This window comes from Mercenaria mercenaria, chromosome 8 (assembly GCF_021730395.1).
Source record: "Mercenaria mercenaria strain notata chromosome 8, MADL_Memer_1, whole genome shotgun sequence".
In the NCBI taxonomy this organism is placed as follows: Eukaryota; Metazoa; Mollusca; class Bivalvia; order Venerida; family Veneridae; genus Mercenaria; species Mercenaria mercenaria.
In genome coordinates, this window is record NC_069368.1 from 53,206,150 (window position 1) to 53,226,992 (window position 20,843).

The 20,843-nt window shown below is 36.6% G+C and overlaps 1 protein-coding gene across 18 annotated transcripts in view; it reads right to left on the bottom strand.

Moving 5' to 3' along the window:
• Positions 1 to 20,843, bottom strand: part of LOC123566323 (protein unc-13 homolog A-like) — a 190,886-nt gene that overhangs the window by 83,663 nt on the left and 86,380 nt on the right. For 17 of the 18 annotated variants that reach the window (XR_008372061.1, XR_008372060.1, XR_008372062.1 and 14 more), the window contains 3 exons: positions 16,506 to 16,526; positions 13,161 to 13,246; positions 5,367 to 5,460 (listed from right to left, as the gene is read on the bottom strand). Coding sequence is in view for 15 of the 18 variants with exons in the window: in XM_053550001.1 (XP_053405976.1) it covers positions 5,367 to 5,460; positions 13,161 to 13,246; positions 16,506 to 16,526 (201 nt within the window). In the remaining 3 variants the exon portion in view is untranslated. The remainder of the gene's footprint in view (positions 1 to 5,366; positions 5,461 to 13,160; positions 13,247 to 16,505; positions 16,527 to 20,843) is intronic. The other variant, XM_053549994.1, reaches the window with a different exon arrangement.

Sequence of the window (20,843 nt, forward strand, 5' to 3'; positions counted from 1 at the left end):
TCAACAAAAACAATAATATCATGACAACAAACACATTTCAGCATTAAACAAAAGGGAAAGAGGACAAAGAGTAAAAATCCTCTGATTTACACAAGTGCATGAATCATTTTAGTTGTACTGTATAGTGAAACTGCTGAATTAACTCACTGGTTTATTTGAGGTCATTGACATGATGAGTCCACTTTTAACTTATAACCTTATAGCCTGCTGCAAACCAATATCAGTCTGCACATTCGTGCAGTCTTTGAATAACAAATGGTACTGCCCAAATTGAATGATGGACCAGTCCATTTTAGAAATTTAGCGAGGTAAGGGTTAAATGTGAAAGCTGATGAGATCAAGTCACTTAGCTTGACAGCATACAGTCGAAAAAGGGAAAAATGAATGTATACATTAGTCATAGATGAAAATGGATAATTGATTGCAAACAGTAGCAATTGACAAAAAGGGAAAACTGCTGATTGACAAGCACTTCTTAAGTTAAGAGATGGGAATAATCCACATGAAACTTCCAAGAGTATAAAAATTGCCGGCAAAAACTGAACTTCTTTTTCATTACTACTCAACATGTACGTAAATAAAAAATACAAAACCAATGTTTGAAGTTAGTACAACATAAACTAGAGCTATCACTAAGGGTAGGTCATATCCCCACTGACCAAAAACCACAAAAATTTTCTTACTATATTTTCTATATGCTTTTAACAACTTTGAAACTGCTTCAAAGTCACATGTTTCTAGAAAAGTATCCCCTTCTGAACCTTTCACAAAGTTGAGATAATTGTACAAATGTTTCTGTACAAAAGAACATCAAAAGATTTAAGAAATTTCTTAAATGTAACCTTATATCATAGTTCAGTATTAAGTAAATTGGTTTGATGATTGGTCAAATGTTTGTCTTTGATTGCAGAAAGCTTTACAAATAAGAAAAAAGAGGTTATGGCAGATAATGCATTTTAAACAAGCATTAAGAAGAATACATATTAATCGAAAAATTAACATGGCTTTGGTAAGTCAACCCAATAATTAACTTTTTCTAAAGTAAACATATAAAAACAATGAATCAATATGCTTTGGCATTGAATTAGTTAAACACAAAAATGCTCATCGCAAATTAATATTGAACAAATGTTACATTCTTTTTGCCTAGATATTCACTGACTTTTTCCAACCACCACTAGCATTTCATAGTAAAAAAAGGATTGTCCTTTGAGTCATTTATTTGATATAGCTTAAGGCAATTTAAATATAAACCCTACCCCCACCTTCATTACTACATTTCGGAAATGGACGAAATTTATGGAAGATAATGATCAAAGCTACAAGATTATCGATTTCTCAAATAAGGCATTATCAACATTAAGTACAGATAGTTCAATCTGGTTACAAAAAGTTCTGCTGTCTTCTTCATAGCAAGCAAGTATATACAGACTGTTTCATAATGTGTGTGCTGTTTTTCGTTCTGTTTTTCATTCATCTCAACACGACAACTTATTTTCACATGTGCAGTTCAAAGCAGTTCAAAGCAAGCATATAGAAATTAAATAAGTCAGAGATGAAATTTTTAAGATAAGCTGTAAACAGTACAGATGAATATACCCACTGTACGGTCTGATAAAGACAAGGTGACTCTTATATAGCCACCACAAATCTCATACTGGAGGTTTGTGGAGGTTTTAAAACAACAGAGTAACAGTAACTATTAAAGATGGTATACCTTCATCACCTGCGGAAGAGAACAAAGAAGAAAAACATAACTTATCATTACTGAATTTGCAACATCTTAATATATATTTATTATATGCTACAAGAGAAATAAGAGAGAAAATACACCCTTAACATCACACTAGTGATGTCTGTAATATATAGGAACTTACACTAATCCAATTAATATATGTACCGTATATTCCCTAATTAACACCCTCTCCATAATAACCGCCCCACCCCCTGCACTCTTTTACAAAAACCAGAGGGCTGTAATAAGGAAATATACAGTAATAAAAAAAATGATACTGCTGGTTGCATGGTACTGTAACATAATGTTGACATGTATGAGTGATTTAAAATGTTGCATGAAAAAGAAAACAAGAGCACCGCCTTGCGGGTGCTGACGCTCATCTGATTTTTTTTGTATAATAGAAATATTGTCCTACCCATGATTTTCTAAGTCTAAAAAGGGCCATCACTCTTTCAAAAAGCAGGATAGAGTTATATTTCTTGATGTACAGTGTCCACTTATGATGGTGAAAAACTGTTGCAAGTTTTAAAGCAATAGCTTTGATAGTTTATGAGAAAAGTTGACTTAAACATAATATTCAACCAAGAAAATGATTTTTCTAAGTCCAAAAAGGGCAATAATTATTGCAAAAAGCAGGATGGAGTTATGTTGCTTGCTGTACAGGGTCAGCTTATGATGGTGAACAAGAGTTGCAAGTTTTAAAGCAATAGCTTTGATAGTTTAAGAGAAAAAGTTGACCTAAACATAAAACTTAACCAAGAAATCTGATATTTTCTAAGTCCAAAGGGGCCATAAATCTTGCAAAAAGCAGGATGGAGTTATGTTTCTTGCTGTACAGGGTCAGCTTATGATGGTGAACACAGTGTTGCAAGTTTTAAAGGAATAGCTTTGATAGTTTAGGATAAAAGCTGACCTAAACATAAAACTTAACCAAGAAAACTGATTTTCTAAGTCCAAAAGGGGCAATAATTCTTGCAAAAAGCAAGATGGAGTTATGTTTCTTGATGTACAGGGTCTGCTTATGATGGTGAACAAGTATTCCAAGTTTCAAAGCAATAGCTTTGATAGTTTAGGAGAAAAGTTGACCTAAACATAAAACTTAACCAAGAAATCTGATATTTTCTAAGTACAAAAGGGGCCATAAATCTTGCAAAAAGCAAGATGGAGTTATGTTTCTTGCTATACAGGGTCAGCTTATGATGGTGAACAAGTATTCCAAGTTTCAAAGCAATAGCTTTGATAGTTTAGGAGAAAAGCTGACCTAAACATAAAACTTAACCAGGCAACGGCGACACAGACGCCGATGCCAACGCCCACAACCGCTCAAGTGATGACAATAACTCATCATTTTTTTTCAAAAAATCAGATGAGCTAAAAATCATTAATTCAAAGAGAAACTGTTTTTGTCTATGCAACAGCTTAAATCACCCAGATCCATCAGTATTTCATTATAAGTTAAAAACCACAGATAAAGTCATATTCAGAATAAGCTTCAAAACTGTTTCAAACCAGTTTTCATTACTGAAAGTAACTAATAAAGTTTTTTTTCCAATTTTTTTTTATTATTGTGCATTTTAATCGACCTGGCGGAGCGGGATTCCCAATGGTCCTCTGCATTATTGTGCAGGATATGTAGTATATTCAGCAACCTGATTTCTTATTCAGTGGCCATCTACCTTACATTGTAACGAATGTAGCACTGAATTTTAGTCATTGGTTACCGAAAGATTACGGAATTAAACAATTACACTGCTCTACCTATTTTGCTTGGTTTTTTTAGATTACCATTATTTGCATAAATTAGAGATTAACTCCGACCCGCCAGGTGGAATAAAACGCACAATACATTCATCAAGGCAAAATTGCTTTGCATTACTTTCAGTTACTTTCTTATATCTGTTAATAAAACAGCTCAACAGTTATTGGTACCGTTCTTACAGAACTGTAGAGCTGATTTGAGTGTAATACTGACAGTAAACACTGGACAGTTTAAGAATCTTAGTGATACATTTGAAAGCGAGCCAAGCAGATCCCAGGGTCTAATATAAGATATATATCTGATATTGAATGAATAAATTTCATGAAACTGCCCAGAGGATGTGGATAAGGATACACCCAATCCAAAGTTGATTATATATCCAAAACCAAGAGTCCAGCAAGATTCTGTAATGTCTTTAGACTTATCTTATTAAAGTAATATAGACATAAAATATCAGACAAACAAGAGAGCCATCAAGGCCCTATATCGCTCATCTGACTAAAATGTGTACATGATTTCTTTGTAGAGAACCATTATACAATGTCTAAGATCTATGCCTTAAGGTTTGGCACAAGGAGATTTATCAAACATGGATCATTTGTCAGACTGTTTTCAAAAGAATAGAATACAGTAGACATTGTATTAAGAGACCACCCAAGGGACTGCTAAGAAGTGGTCTCTTAATGGAATGGTCTTTTAATGAATTTCAGTCAGATGAAAAGAAAAGTTATTTTTATTAAACTGTTAATGTAACTGTATTTTATAATTATGAACATACATGTATGGTTTCAAAATCTGTTTTAACATCATGAACACTTTTCCAAGTCCACAAACTGTGTTTTGTCAGTTTGACTCATACAAAGGTTAATTTCATTCAGTCACGTGCAAAACGTACTTGCTGATTATGCAGATGAAGAAATGCCCGGTAGAATTCTGGTACCCAGTCGCTTAATAGATACTTTTGTCGAATATTTTACCTGTTGGGACTACATTAATGTGGTCGCTAGTCGTTTAATAAAAAAGTTGTTTAATGGAATGAATTTATGTACTGAAAACGTTCGGGAGGGATTTTATCTGGTCGTTAAATAGGAAAATCACTTAATAGAGGTGGTCGCAAGTACGATGTCGACTGTAACCCATTTTCTTTTTTGTTTTCCCACATTTATAACCAGATCAATCAAGGAAGATAGTTACATTTATATTGTCAGTGTTGGACTATGTGTCACATATCTTTAGCAATCTAATTACAATGTCTGATTGTAGCTGTAACAGCAGGTTTTGTTCACTAACTAACAATTCCTGTGGGTTTTTTATTTAACAGTTTTAAAATGGTACAAAAAACAGCAAAAAGCTATTTAAGATATCCTTGAATCTCCCCTAAAGAGACTTGGACTCCCTCATATCCAAAACTCAATGGACAAGATAGATCTACCTTTTAACACCACTTTTAACATTCTTATTTTAAACATCATCAAACTGAATGTCGTCTCAATAATGACAGATATACTTCCAACAACCTTTGGTCTAAAGCATTAAATCCTTGATTTTATGTCAACAAGATATAGCCTTCTTGTCTGAAAGCTTGAAATCAATAAAATCACACGTCCCCATGAAATATTCGTTCTCATAAAGTAGGAAATCTTTGATTCTTAGCCCTTATCCTGCTGGACACGAATGATTCTGCCTTTGTGACCAGTGTAGATCTTGATCAGCCAAAAGGTGGTAAGCACCCCTTTTAACAGTCAATGGTCCTGTCCAAATTGAAAGATGGACAAGTTCATTATAGAAATTTAGCAGGGTAAAGATTAGGTAAGAACCATAGACATAGTTTATATGTGAAGGTAGAGTGTTAAGACATAAACGACTTACCAGGTCACTGACAAGTATCACTGATTTACGGGATGGTGGTTTTATTTCAGGCATGCTGTCTATGGAAGTGTAGAACTCATTACGCTCGGGAAATCTAGAAATAAAATACACAAATAATACAGTTCATGTGAAAGCAATTTAAGAATTTATGAAAATCCTTTCAAGTCTCATTTATTTTGACCTTCACAGTTTCCTTAGTAACCTGTTTTTATTTATCACAAAACATATATGACACATTATTAAGTCTAGCGATGACTTGTATTATAAAGCAAACAAGAGGACCATGATGGTCCTGAATCGCTCACCTGTCCCCACATGACCCAGTTTTGAACTGAGTATGACGTCGTTTTTTCTATCATTTGACATAGTGACCTAGTTTTTGAGCTCATGTGACCCAGTTTTGAACTTGACCTAGATATCATCAAGATAAAAATTCTGACCAATTTTCATGAAGATCCATTGAAAAATATGGCCTCTGGAGAGGTCACAAGGTTTTTCTATTATTTCACCTCATGACCTAGTTTCTGAAGGCATGTGACCCAGTTTTGAACTTGACCTAGATATCATCAAGGTAAACATTCTCACCAATTTTCATGAAGATCTCATGAAAAATATGGCCTCTAGAGGTCACAAGGTTTTTCTTTTTTTATACCTACTGACTTAGCTTTTGACCGCATATGACCCAGTTTCGAACTTTACCTAGATATCATCAAGGTGAACATTCAGACCAATTTTCTTGAAGATAGGTCAGGTTTGAAAATGGGTCAACTGGGTTCAAAAACTAGGTCAGTATTTCTAAAAATACAAAAACCTTGTGCCTCTCTAGAGGCCATATTTTTCATGAGATCTTCATGAAAATTAGTGAGAATGTTCACCTTGATGATATCTAGGTAAGGTCACAAGGTTTTTCTATTTTTAGAAATACTGACCTAGTTTCTGAACGCAGTTGACCCAGTTTCAAATTTCACCTAGATATCATCAAGATGAACATTCAGACCAATTTTCATACAGATCCCATGAAAAATATGGCCTCTAGAGAGGTCACAAGGTTTTCTTTATTATTTGACCTATTGACCTAGTTTTTGACGGCACGTGACCCAGTTTCGAACTTGACTACAAAGATGTTTCCAACATCCCCATCAACAGGAATAGCAAAAGGAAGCCCGAAGAGAAAACAAGAGGACCATGATGGTCCTGAATCGCTCACCTATCCGCACATGGCCCAGTGTTGAACAGAGTATGACGTAGTTATTTCTATTACTTGACATAGTGACCTAGTTTTTGAGCACATGTGACCTAGATATCATCAAGATAAAAAATTCTGACCAATTTTCATGAAGATCCATTGAAAAATATGACCTCTAGAGAGGTCACAAGGTTTTTCTATTATTTGACCTAATGACCTAGTTTTTGAAGGCACGTGACCCATCTTTAAACTTGACCTAGATATCATCAAGGTGAACATTCTCATCAATTTTCATGAAGATCTCGTGAAAAATATGGCCTCTAGAGAGGTCACAAGGTTTTTCTATTTTTCGACCTACTGACCTAGTTTTGACCGCACGACCCAGTTACGAACTTGACCTAGATATCATCAAGCTGAACATTCTCACCAATTTTCATGAAGATCCATTGAGAAATATGGCCTCTAGAGACATCACAAGGTTTTTCTATTTTTAGACCTACTGACCTAGTTTTTGACCGCACGTAACCCAGTTTCGAACTTGACCTAGGTATCATCAAGGTGAACATTCTGACCAATATTTATGAAGATCTCATGAAAAATATGGCCTCTAGAGAGGTCACAAGGTTTTTCTATTTTTAGATCTACTGACCTAGTTTTTGACCCCATGTGACCCAGTTTCAAACCTGACTTAGATATCATCAAGGTGAACATTCTGACCAATTTTCATGAAGATTCATTGAGAAATATGGCCTCAAGAGCGGTCACAAAGTTTTTCTATTTTTAGATCTACTGACCTAGTTTTTGACCCCAAGTGACCCATTTTCGAACTTGACCTAGATATCATCAAGGTGAACATTCTGACCAACATTCATGAAGATCTCATGAAAAATATGGCCTCTAGAGAGGTCACAAGGTTTTTCTATTTTTAGACCTACTGACCTAGTTTTTGACCCCACGTGACCCAGTTTCGAACTTGACCTAGATATCATCAAGGTGAACATTCTGACCAATTTTCATGAAGATCTCATGAAAAATATGGCCTCTGGAGAGGTCACAAATTTTTTCTACTTTTAGATCTACTGACCTAGTTTTTGACCGCACATGACCCAGTTTCAAACTTGACCTAGATATCATCAAGATGAACATTCTGACCAACTTTCATAAAGATCCCATGAAAAATGTGACCTCTAGAGTGGTCACAAGCAAAAGTTTACGGACGGACGGACGGACGCCGCGCGATCACAAAAGCTCACCTTGTCACTTCGTGACAGGTGAGCTAAAAAGGGAAAGGCAGACAAGTCAAGTGACATCAGAATGCATGACACAGGGTCTTAAACTACATGAGCTACAGACAAAGAAGTCTCCTGGACCAAATGAAATGCTGACCCACTTAGACACTGCAGCAATTTGCAAACTCCTGGAAATTTACAACTACAGCTGGACACAAGGACTACTTCCACAGATATGGAAAGAGGCAGTCATGATCCCCATTCATAAGAAGGGAAGGATCCAAAGAAGGCTGCAAGCTATCGTCCAATCAGTCTAACCAGTTGTGTTGGAAAGACCATGGAGAGGATTGTGAATGTACACCTGAAGTGGTATATGGAGACTACCAAGCAAATTCGATGAATTGGTATCCCCCGCCGAAAGGGTTTGTGGTGAGGAACGGTAAAACAGTATACCTGGCAAAAAGTTAAGGATGTTACTAAGAGGCAAATAATTTCATAAGTCATAAAATCAATTTAACGGAAAATGAATGCTATCTTTTGGTTGGGGGGGGTGGGGGGGGGACAGCATGGGTGACTGTACAAACCATATCATATGTTGATTATAAATATTGATGGAAAATTAAAAATGAAAAAAAAAAAAAAATGGGGGTGGGAAGGGGGCGGGGTGATGCATGCTTGGGGTGGTGGGCATGACTGGGTGGAGGAGTGAGGTGGGGGAATTGAGGTGGGGGAATGGTACAACTTTGCATGTTGATAAATATTCATGGAAGGTTTGAAAAAAATAAATAAAAAGGAATGAAAAAAAATTTTTTTGGGGGTGGGAGGGTTGACCAAGGCAAGGTGGTGACCAGGTGTGGGTACACAACTTCACACATTTATAATAAATGTTCATGGAAAAGAATGAAAGAAGTTTAATGAAATTCTACCAATTGGTTAGTTTGTTATGTACAAACCTGTAGATTTTTAAACAATTAAAGGGCAATAACTCTAAGGAAAATTGACCAATTAAAAAAAAATGACAGGCATTATCGAAGTATGTTAGTTCATATTTATTTCAAGTTTCATGAAATTCTACCAGCTTATTACTGAGAAACTGCTGCAGACGTGGATTTTTCATTAAATCAAGGGCAATAACTCTAAGGGAAATTGACCAATCAAAAAAAAAACTTGACGGGCATCATCGCAGTATGTTGGTGCATGTTTATTTCAAGTTTTATTATATTCTACAATATAGTTACTGAGAAATGGCTGCGGACGGACATTTTTGGGCATTTTTCATTAAATCAAGGGCAATAACTCTAAGGAAAATTGACCAATCAAAAAAAAAAACTTGATGTGCATCATCGCAGTATGTTGGTTCATGTTTATTTAAAGTTTCATGAAATTCTACCTGCTAGTTACTGAGAAATGGCTGCACGCACGCACGGATGGACAACGCTATTTCAATACCCCACTCCCGATTTCATCGGCGGGGGATAACAACCTACTTGCAACGTAACAAGCTGGCTTCAGACAATTCCGCTCCACTGAGGACCAGACCACTTACATATCGCAAGAGATAGAGGATGCCTTCCAAGAGCAGAAAGTCATGCTTACAGCATGGATTGATCTGCAGCGAGCATTCGACAAAGTCTGCGCTGATGGACTCCTCGTCAAACTGATGAGGAGTGGAGTAGGAGGTCATATGCTGAGGTGGATTAAGTCATACCTCTATAACAGGAGAGCCTCGATAGCCTAGTGGTAGAGCGTCCGCTTCGAGTGCGGGAGGTCGTTGGTTCGATTCCCGGCCGCGTCATACCAAAGACGTGAACAATGGTACCAGTACCTCCCTTGCTTGGCGCTCAGCATTAAAAAGGGAAACTGGCCTCTTCTCTCATACCCTCGTGGCGATGGATTCCATCAGGAATGAGGTGTCGAGAGTGATTAATATAAGTTGAAGAACTTCCTTCACAATCGACCTAAAATAAATTCTGTATAAACTAACAGGAGAGCAAGAGTCAGCTTAGAACATGCAAGCAGTAGGAAGTTCCTGTTGCATCATGGTGTCCCACAAGGCAGAGCCTTATCTCCTACACTCGTCCTGCTTTTCATCAATGACCTGGTGTCTGAACTACCTAAAGGAGTTAAAGCTGCACTCTACGCTGACGACCTGGTGTTATGGTGCAAAGAAGAACACGCCGAAACTGCCACACACAGGATGCAAGAAGCCATCAACAAGCTTTCAGCTTGGGCTGAGGATTGGTGTGTTGTGATTAATACAGAGAAATCGTCCACCACACTATTCTCCCTGTCGTCAAAGCAGAGGGCAGGTAAAATCAAGATGGGAATACTTCACTGACTGAAGCAGACGAGGCAACATACCTTGGAGTGACCTTTGACAAATGGCTAACCTGGAGACCCCACATTAGTCAAGCAGAAGGGAAGGCCCGTAGGAAGCTTGCCATGATACGTTAACTTGCTGGAACAACGTGGGGAGCAAATGAGCACATACTCAAGACAGTATATCAGGGAACAGTGAGACCCCATTTAGAGTATAGCTCAACTGCCTGGTCCACTACCTGCCAAAACTAACCAACAGGCTCTAGACAAGGTTCAAAACCAAGCATTGCGGATCAAGACAGGTGCAACAAAGTCTACACCAATCTCCTTCATGGAGAAGCTAACAGCTACACAGCCGTTACTAGACAGGAGACATGCAAAGGTCCTGCTTCAAGCAGAGAAGTTCAGGTCTTTTCAAGACCATCCCATGAAAGCCAAGTTGGATGGCTACACAAAAATCGGCTCAAACGTAGCAGCTTCATTCACGAGGCAAAGAAACTTGATCGAGAGTTCAAAACTCAGCTGAACATACCAACAACTCCCTTAGGTAGAGAAGACATTATAAACCCTCTAGCGAATGATCTGTCTTCAGAGACTGTGAGACTTGCTGTTCCTCATACTGACCAAGGGAAACAAGAGGATGAAGGTATTCAGAAGAGCCTCACTCCGGCTATGATCAATGAAGACTATCCTCCGGAAACATGGACTCATGTCTATACAGATGGATCAGCCACATGCGCCACCAAAGATGGAGGAGCAGGAGTTTTCATTCTATACCCAGCTGGCAAGAGAGAAACACTACATGCAGCCACAGGAAAACACTGCAGCAATTACAAGGCGGTGAATGAAGCACTCATGGAGGCTGTCTGAATGACTGAAGACTCGGCAGAAGAAAGCTCCTCAGTTGTCTTTCTCACAGATGCACTGTCTGTCATGGAAGCTCTGATCAACAATAAAACTCCATAGCTACCCAGGAGAATGCAGAGCCTGAGTATAACCTGCAAAGTAGCACTTCAGTGGATTCCATCCCACTGTGGACTTGCAGGCAATGAAGAGGCAGACCAACTGGCTAAGCTAGAAGCTCAGTCAGAACAACCAACAACACCTGTGAGCTACAAAGAGAAAGTCACCATCATCAAGGCACTAATGAGACCAAGGATAGAGGAAGATGCTTTTCATCTCCTTGATCAGTCTGAACAAGTGATGATGGTCAGGCTTCGCTCAGGGCACAACAAGCTTAATGCTCTCATGTACAAGAAATACAGACTGGCACCATTACCAACCTGTCCATGGGGTGAGGAAGATCAGACTACGGAGCATATACTCCAGAAATGTAAAAGGCATGAACAGGAGCGAGCTGAGACTTGGCTGATAGATAACTCAATCCACCAGAAACTGTATACAGGCATTGATCTGTCAGTGTAGTTGCACACGAAGAAGGTCAGGTCAGGCAGGTTCTGCTTTCTTTCTCATTTTATATTACGCATTATTCATGACCTCAGTTCTACTTTCAATACTTACCTATGACCTTGGTTAGATCATTCAGTTTCTACTTTCTTTCTCACTTTCTTATATTCTTTGTCCATGACCTTGGTTAAACAATTCAGACTCTACATTCCTTCTCAATTTCTTTTATCCTTTATTCATGACCTTGGTTAGATCTTTCAGACTCTACTTTCCTTTTTTTCTTTTATCCTTTATTCATAACCTTGGTTAAATCATTCAGACTCTACTTTCCTTCTCAAGTTCTTTTATCCGTTATTCATGACCTTGTTTTGATCTTTCAGACTCTACTTTCATTTTCATTTATCCTTTATTTCTGCCCTTGGTTAAATCATTCAGTCTCTTCTTTCTTCTCAGTTTCTTTTATCCCTTATTCATGACCTTGGTTAAATCATTCAGACTCTACATCCCTTTTCATTTTCTTTTATCCTTTATTTCTGACCTCGGTTAAATCATTCAATCTCTCTTTTCTTTTCAATTTCTTTTATCCTTTATTCATGACCTTGGTTAAATCATTCAGACTCTACTTTCATTTTCTTTTATCCTTTATTCCTGACCTTAGTTAGATAATTCAGACTCTCCTTTTCATCTTCTTTAACCTTTATTCATGACCTTGGTTAGATCATTCAGACTCTTCTAGGTTATATGGGGGTATAATGTATTCAATCCCAAATCTGCTCATGAGTTTTTGATTGCACAACCAAATTTTTAGTAAAAATGAGGCAATCAAGAAGTCAAACTTGAACTGAATTCTATTATCATACACCCAAGTACCATAAGTTACAGAAATGGACATCAATATATAGATAAATATTCAGTCAAAAAGGGGTCATTCATTCATTCTATAAAGTGTTGAAGGGTTATAACTAAAATGGTACTTAAGTTATCAAGTACCAGTGTACTTAAAATAAATTCACTCCAATCATCTATTCAAGAGTTACTGAATGGACAATCAAATTTTAAGTACATCTGATCTGGACTTGTACTATTTGACTATACACCTGTGTTACCAAAATGAGCTTAGTCCAACTACTCTTTCAATGATCATCACAGGTGCACAGACAGAAGCATGCATGCATACACCACCTAGTCATTATGGTATACCCACTCCCTAAACTTCATTTATGTGAGTATAATAATATGTATACCACCTTGATATATTACGCAGGCTTTGCTTTCAGTACTTACTTTCTATTATGCTTTGTCCATGACTTTGGTTAGATCATACAAGCTCTGCTGTCAATACTTACTTTCTATTATGCTTTGTCCATGACTTTGGTTAGATCATGCAAGCTCTGCTGTCAATACTTACTTTCTATTATGCTTTGTCCATGAATTTGGTTTAATCATGCAAGCACTGCTTCCAATACTTACTTTCTACATGTATTATGCTTTGTCCATGACTTTGGTATTATCATGCAAGCACTGCTTTCAATACTTACTTTCTATTATGCTTTGTCCATGACTTTGGTTTAATCATGCAAGCTCTGATTTTTATTGTAAATGCCTTGTCCATGACCTGGGTTAGCTCACGCAGGCTCTGATTTCAATACTTACATTCCGTTGTGATGTGTCCATGACCTTGTATCTTCTGGATGTGCACGCATCAAGTCACCATTTCTACCATCTACCAGTGTACCAGTCTGCAGAAAAAAAGTCAAAATAAAGAAGTATTTTCCTTGCAATAAATCTGAAAAAAAATATGACGGAAGATCAGAAGTTCATATCACAATACTTGCTAATTAGGACAATACATATACTAACAAATCTCTTGTCCTTTTTAGTTAACACAGATCCACTTTTATATGTACTTTTTAAACTAGTTGCTTCCACAGCAATCATGTTTTTTGACAAAACATTACTAAAAGAAGTCTCCTATTGCCCTCTATCCACAAACCAAATCATAATAAGAGCCACGCCATGAGAAAACCAACATAGTGCATTTGCGGCCAGCATGGATCCAGATCAGCCTGCGCATCCGCTCAGTCTGGTCAGGATCCATGCTGTTCACTTTCAAAGCCTATTGCAATGAGAGAAACCATTAGCCAACAGCATGGATCCTGACCAGACTGCGCAAATGCCACTATGTTGGTTTTCTCATGGCGCGGCTCATATGAAAAAAATAGCTAAAACTTATAAAGCAATAAATTATTGCACCGCTGAAAGATCTTGTGCATGATGGACTAACAGAGAGGGAAAAAAAACTAACAGGGACTGATAAAGACCTCACTCTTATCTTGAGTAAATAATACATTTGTCCAAAAATGGTGCTTACTGAAACCAACAAACAGAAAATATTTTTAATACTATGGTCTCAAACATTCAGGTGCTAATTCAAAGGAATGGTTGTTATTTCATATACACAGAGCCACCAGATCAAATATAGAAATATTTAAATGCAATACAAACCCATTCCACAAGGTGTTAATAAAAATTCAATTTCTTATATTCCTTCCACAAAGCTCTTCCAAAATAAAATGATATCAATAGTACATGACACATGCCCCCCTGAATATGCCTGACAGAATAATTATAAATTCAACAATCGGGTCGTATAACTTCAGAAAATATAATCGGACAAGTAAGTCCCAGTAATATGCCATGTCCACTTCATGTCGGTAATTTATACTAATTTGCTTTTTCAAAAGATGGGAACTGTTGGAGGAGTGGAGTACATAATGTTATGATTTAGCTGCAATACTTCGAAGTCAAAAAGGACCATAACTCCTGAAACAAGAGCACCACAATGCGGAGCAATATACGCCCAAAGGTATGACCTTTGACCCCTAAGTGTGACCTTGACATTGAAGCAAGCTATCCGAAACATGCGCTCTGCATGTTGTCTGGATGTGGTTAACATTTGTGCCAAGTTTCTTTAAAATCCTTCCAGGAGTTCAAGAGTTCCTGAGTGGACACGAAACAAAGTCATATGACCTTTGACCCCTAAGTGTGACCTTGACCTTGAAGCGAGCCATCCAAAACATGCGCTGTGCACGTCATCTAGATGTGCTGAACATTTGTGTCAAGTTTCTTTGAAATCCTTTGAGGGATTCAAGAGTTACAGTGTGGACACAAATTTGCTTACGGATGGACACCGGCGTCATAACATAGTATGTCCCTTTTATTTGGCATAAATATCTAACCAAATTTTCATTAAAAAAAAAATAATTCAATTATTAATTCAACCATAAGTAGCAAGCATGCCGGACTTTTCAAAGATGTAAAAGACCATAAAGTAATTGCTGAGCATATTAATACAGACAAAATACGCAATTAATAAGCATTAAATTTAAGGCATATGTCAATGAAACTTTTTCTTTTTACTTCATTCAGTCAATTTCTAAATCAAATGAAAATAATATTAACAGATTTCTATTTCTGTTTATAAAGAACATATTTTTAGGCACAGTGCACATTCAACAAAGCATGACTCAAGCATCAGTCATTAACATTCTTTATACCAGTAAAAACAAGAGCTGTCAGAGAACAGCAATTCAACAGTCTTGTCACAGATGGTAGTTAGTCGAATGAATACAAAATTCGAAAAAGGGCATAATTTATTTAATGCAAAACAGAGTTATGGAACCTGTGCACTGCATATCAGATCATCACAGTTGACAAGTGTGTGAAGTTTCAATCCATTCCCATTTATGGGTACTGAGATATCAGCTTACAGTAAAAAATGCAAAGCAGAGTTATGGAACCTGTGCACTGCATGTCAGATCATGACAGTGAACAAGTGTGTGAAGTTTCAATTCCATTCCCATTAGTGGGCACTGAGATATGAGCTTACCTGCAAAAACTTAACCAAATTGGGAGGTTGCAATCTTCTAACAGTCAAGCTAAAAATCCCTCTTTCAGACCTCCTTGACTTTTTTTTAGCATTTTCTTGCATACAAACTATTTTTTTCACTGGATCTGCCCATGACTTAATGGGAGAAAAATCATGTATAAACAAGGCACTTCACATGCTGTTAATATATGATTTTTATTTTTGAAAGGCTCTCAAGGCCAAATATTGTGATAAAGAGGAAGTGTATAAAAATATTCATCAAACTGTGGACACAGATGCTGGGACGAGTAGGATAGCTCTCCACATAATTTTTACAGTCAAGCTAAAGATAACTGGGAGAAGAATTCTATTATCTCAGCAGATTTCTTAAGTTTTATTTAAAGCAGACAACAGTTTAATTAAGCTTGTTCATTAGTAATGCTGTTAAATGATTCATTATATACATTTCCCATAACCAGTTCTAATTAATACAAGACAACTGTGAACTGACAAAACCTAGGAGTTTGAATGATTTATTTTTAAATTTGCAAAAACCATACTTTCAAGCACTGATAGCTTGTAACATGCACTAGAAACAGACAAGCTCTTTGTCCTTAAATAAAGTCCTTTAAAATTTCTTAATTGTATATGGTAAAACTCAATTTTAAAAAGAATACTGTCTTGGCACTTTCTATAATTTAAGCAAACTATCACAGTCAAAAGCATCTGAAATCTAATATGAGACGTGCCATGGGAAAACCAACATAGTGGCTTTGCGACCAGCATGGATCCAGACCAGCCTGCGCATCCGTGCAGTCTGGTCAGGATCCATGCTGTTCACTATCAAAGCCTATTGCTATTAAAGAAACTGTTAGCGAACAGCATGGATCCTGACCAGACTGCGCAGATGCGCAGGCTGGTCTGGATCCATGCTGGTCGCAAAGCCACTATGTTGGTTTTCCCATGGCACGGCTCATATAAATTCCAAAAGAAGGCTCAAATATGATTAACATTGCTGAGCTATAATTATTTAAATATTATACAAGTAAAGTCTTAGTTTTTCATCAGTTCACACCTGACTTGCAAATTATAAAATAACTCTGTGGTATTTGGTGTCCAAGTATGCTTACCATATTCCACAAGTCTAAGTCCTAGCAACCCAAAGACAAGCAATGACTAATTAACAATCTATTTATTTAAACAAAATTAAAAACACCAGCCTTGATCTACTGTACAATAAAACACAAATCATTTTGACCAGTATTTTAAGTTAATTGCAAGAATTTGACTTTCATGCATGACCTTGACCTTGGGACTACATGTCTGGGGCTTGCATATGACACATAGTCAAATTTCTTGCAAATAGTTGCCACAATAATTACAGAACTGCTTAATTTGTATCATAAACAAGAAACGCGGCAATGCCATAAAACCAGGTTTTCAACACTTTTCATAAGAATAAACAAGAGTGCCAGAATGTCACAATATACGCCCGTCACAGCAAATTTCTTTACTCTAGCACCTGTATTTGCAGATGTAATTTTAATTTTGTGGTTGTTTAGTAATCATTGTAATTCTTTTGTTTTTCTAAGTCCACAAAAAAACTCCTTACCAGGTAGAGATACCTTAAAATACACCTAAAATAAGAAAGTAACAACTATGTTGTACCACAGAAAAGTGGTCTTGGTTTTTCCCTACGGTCAATCATAAAAAAGTTACAATATAAGTTATTTATAGTAACAACTAAGGGAAGTTAATCTTAAAAAAAAAAAAAAAAAAAATTGTAAGTCCACACAGAAATCCTTATCAGTAGAGATGGTCAAAATACACCTCAAAATTGGATGTAACATGCATGTTGTACTACAGAAAAGTGGTCTCGATTTTTCCCTACGTCTAGTAATGAAAAGTTACAATATAAGCTATTTATAGTAACAACAAAGGGAAGTAATTCTAAAGAAGGGAAACTGCGCAAGACACTTCGTCTCATGATGGTGTATAATTGTGCCAAGTTACATCAAAATCCCTCTATGCATGAAGAAGATATGCTCCGGACAAAGTTTTCATTCTTGTATCCTTTGACCTCTAAGTGTGACCTTGACCTTAGACCTAGGGACCTGGTTCTTGCGCATGACACTCCGTCTCATGATGGTGAACAATTGTGCCAACTTTCATCAAAATCCCTCCATGCATGTAGAAGATATGCTAACCCTAACCCTTACCTAACCCTATTTTTAGTAACAATGACCTTGACCTTGATCCCAGAAACCCCAAAATCAATCCCAAGCTACAACTTTATATAAGTTTTCTATACACCAAGTTTCATCATGATAGCTCATTCCTAAATAAAGTTATTGACCGGAAACCCTTTTTCTATTTTAAGTAACAGTGACCTTGACCTTGACCCCAGAAACCCCAAAATCAATCCCAGCCTTTGTCTTGATATAAGCTACATACATACCAAGTTTTATTCAAATATCTTTACCGAAACAAAAGTTATTGACCAGAAACCCTTTTGCTATTTTAAGTAACAGTGACCTTGACCTTGACCCCAGAAACCCAAAAATCAATCCCTGCCTTTGTCTTGATATAAGCTACATACATACCAAGTTTTATTCAAATATCTTTACCGAAACAAAAGTTATTGACCGGAAACACCAGTTTGACACCGCCGCTGCTGCCCGCCCGCCCGACCGACATCTACCCCAATCTTATAACTCAGGTTTTCGTTGAAAACCTGGTTAAAAATCTTATTAAAGTGTAACAATTGACCTTTGCCCAACCAGACTGAGTGTTGTGTGCAACAAACCATCTAACTGAGCAAAACATGAATGCATGTCATGGTTACAGTCAAGATAATGAATGCACACACATACACCAAACAGTGGTTTTGATGATGACAAACAGTTCATCCTGAACCTACTGCTGACTGAAACAAAACTATTTTAAACTAATAGTTTGTGATGCCAAACAGTAAAACAATTGCTGTTGAGAATCATTTAGAATGTTTAATTAAATCATTAAAGGTCCGGAAGATTCATCAAGCAGTTCATGAAAAACAGTTGTTTTTAGAAAACTTCTATGGCCAAATAATGTTCTCTGGATAAGAGAAAACATGCGGGAGCTGCCACCTATACTAACAGCTCACCCAGAGCCGCTGGCTACCATGAGCTCGAAATGAGGTGCCAGCAAACTATAAAGTCTATACACAGTCTAACTTACTGGATTGTAACCCGCAAAGGGTGGTCAGCTTCAGAGCTGTTTTATACATATAAGTGCACAAAGGCTTTCTCCATGACAATTCTTATAATAATCTTAGCACAGATGTAGTCAGCACTAATAATTAGGATAAATTTTCTAATCTAGACAATACCAATGTATCATTTAGATATTGTTTGCCTTCCTTTTTGTAAAACAGACACATTTACAAAAAATGGCAATTTAATATTGGATTTTGTCTAGAAATAACCATGTTGATAGATACTCTGATTGTGCTTGGAATGAAGCTCTGCTGTTAGTGCTGGAAAAAGGAATTGGCATCTTAAAATACTGTAGTAAATGCAAAAATCCTTAAGAAGCCGGTTTTGTGATTTCCCTCAACTGGCTGCTTAAAATAATTGGACTGTATTTAACCAGTTAGGTTACAAAAAGTGCACAAAAAATGGCATAAAAGTAATGTTGTTTTAGAATACAGCCAATAACTAAATCAGTATATTTGGCTGACAAAGGCAGGCAAGCTGTTCAACACTGCAATAAAATGTTTAAAATCATTTGAACTGAAAAATCGACTTAATTGCTAGCTAAACCTGAACATGCAAATTCATAAATCTGTTCTATTGAGACTGGTTGAAAATTCTGACTAGAATAACTCTTAACTGCATCTTACTATTAAGTATATCTTTTCTCACCTCTCCTGATATCTCTACTCTGTTTCCATATTCATTATCTATTTCCAAATTCTCATCTTCTCCTTTAACAACTATTTCTTCACCTTCTCCAACCTTAGTTTCAAGTTCTGTGGCCACAGGTTCTTCTCCTAGATCATCCAGAATATTCTTTACATTATCTTCTTCTTCTGTTGTTGCTCCATGCTCACTTTCCAAGGATTCCCAATCCTGGATAACCTTTTTCAATAGATCTTTATCAATCTCTTCCCCATCCACTCCAACAACAACAGTCTCCCTTTCTTCCTCATTCTCTTTAACTTCAGTTTCAATGACTTTTTCCTTTTTCTTTCCACCATGTCTACGTCTCATAACACTTCCCCATTTTGGATGGCCGTATTCTTTCTTTATTTCATCATGTAACTCTTTGGCCTCTTCCTCTGTAAGCCCAAGGAAGTTATCTTGTCCTTCCTCCCAAAACACACTCAATAAACCTCCCATTGTTACCCCATTAGGTTCCACATACTGTTACAATGATTTCTTCTTCCTGTTTTCCTCGTGTTTTTCCCATTTAGACTGAGTCTGGTTGTAAAATCTTATCTGTCTTCAAGAAATTCATAAAACTTCAATATACTCAAAACTGTAATTTGCTATTGTATAAATTAATGATGGAAAATTCTATTCAAGATGACTGTCCTTCCTTTCTCCAAAAAACATACATGGCCCCAAGCAGAAACACAACAGAATGCAACATTCTTACTCCTACATTTTAAAAATAACCATTCAATAAGTTGAAAGCCTTGGTAACACAGTAAGCATAGGTAAAAATCTTATTCCAATACAAGTTTACAGCATTGTAACTTTTTTAAACTGATGCTGGAAGCCCTGTAAAGAGCATAATTATGTAAAATTCCCATTCCTGTATTTACAGCAATGTAATTTTAAAGAAATATACTCAATCAGATTTTGAAAGCCCTGTTAAGATGAACAGCATATGTAAAAATTCTTATTCCTGTATTTACAGCAATGTAATTTTGGAACAAAACATACAGTCAGATGCTGAAAGCCCTGTTAAGACTAGCAGCATATGTAAAATTCTTATTCCTATGGTTACAGCAACTTAAATCAATCAGAGACTGGTGCACTGATACCAATGAAAATTTTATTTCAGTTATTTTATATGGAGTGTGAAAGGATGTTAACAGACACATTTGTTACAACCCTGTATTCTACATTAAGACAAGCTAAATAATGTTGCACCATTCCACATAATAAACCTGTGTCTGTATCCAGGGTAACAAAATCTATACAGATTGTTTTTGTATCAGGAAATGTTTCTGTCTCAAGGTAAAAGTGATATGCAACTGATATTGGAGTCCTGTAATTAAAGGGATACAAAGGTAATTTAAAATGGTGGACGAAAATTGAAAATCCTTTTAATCATTGTAGGAAAGATATTTCTACGATTGTTATATTGATTTCTTCCCTTTTACTTTTCCTTAATGAATGAAATTACTCATTCTCACCATGGACAAGGTAAGATAATTGGGAGTTTGATGGTCACACTCATGACAGGCCCATATGTCA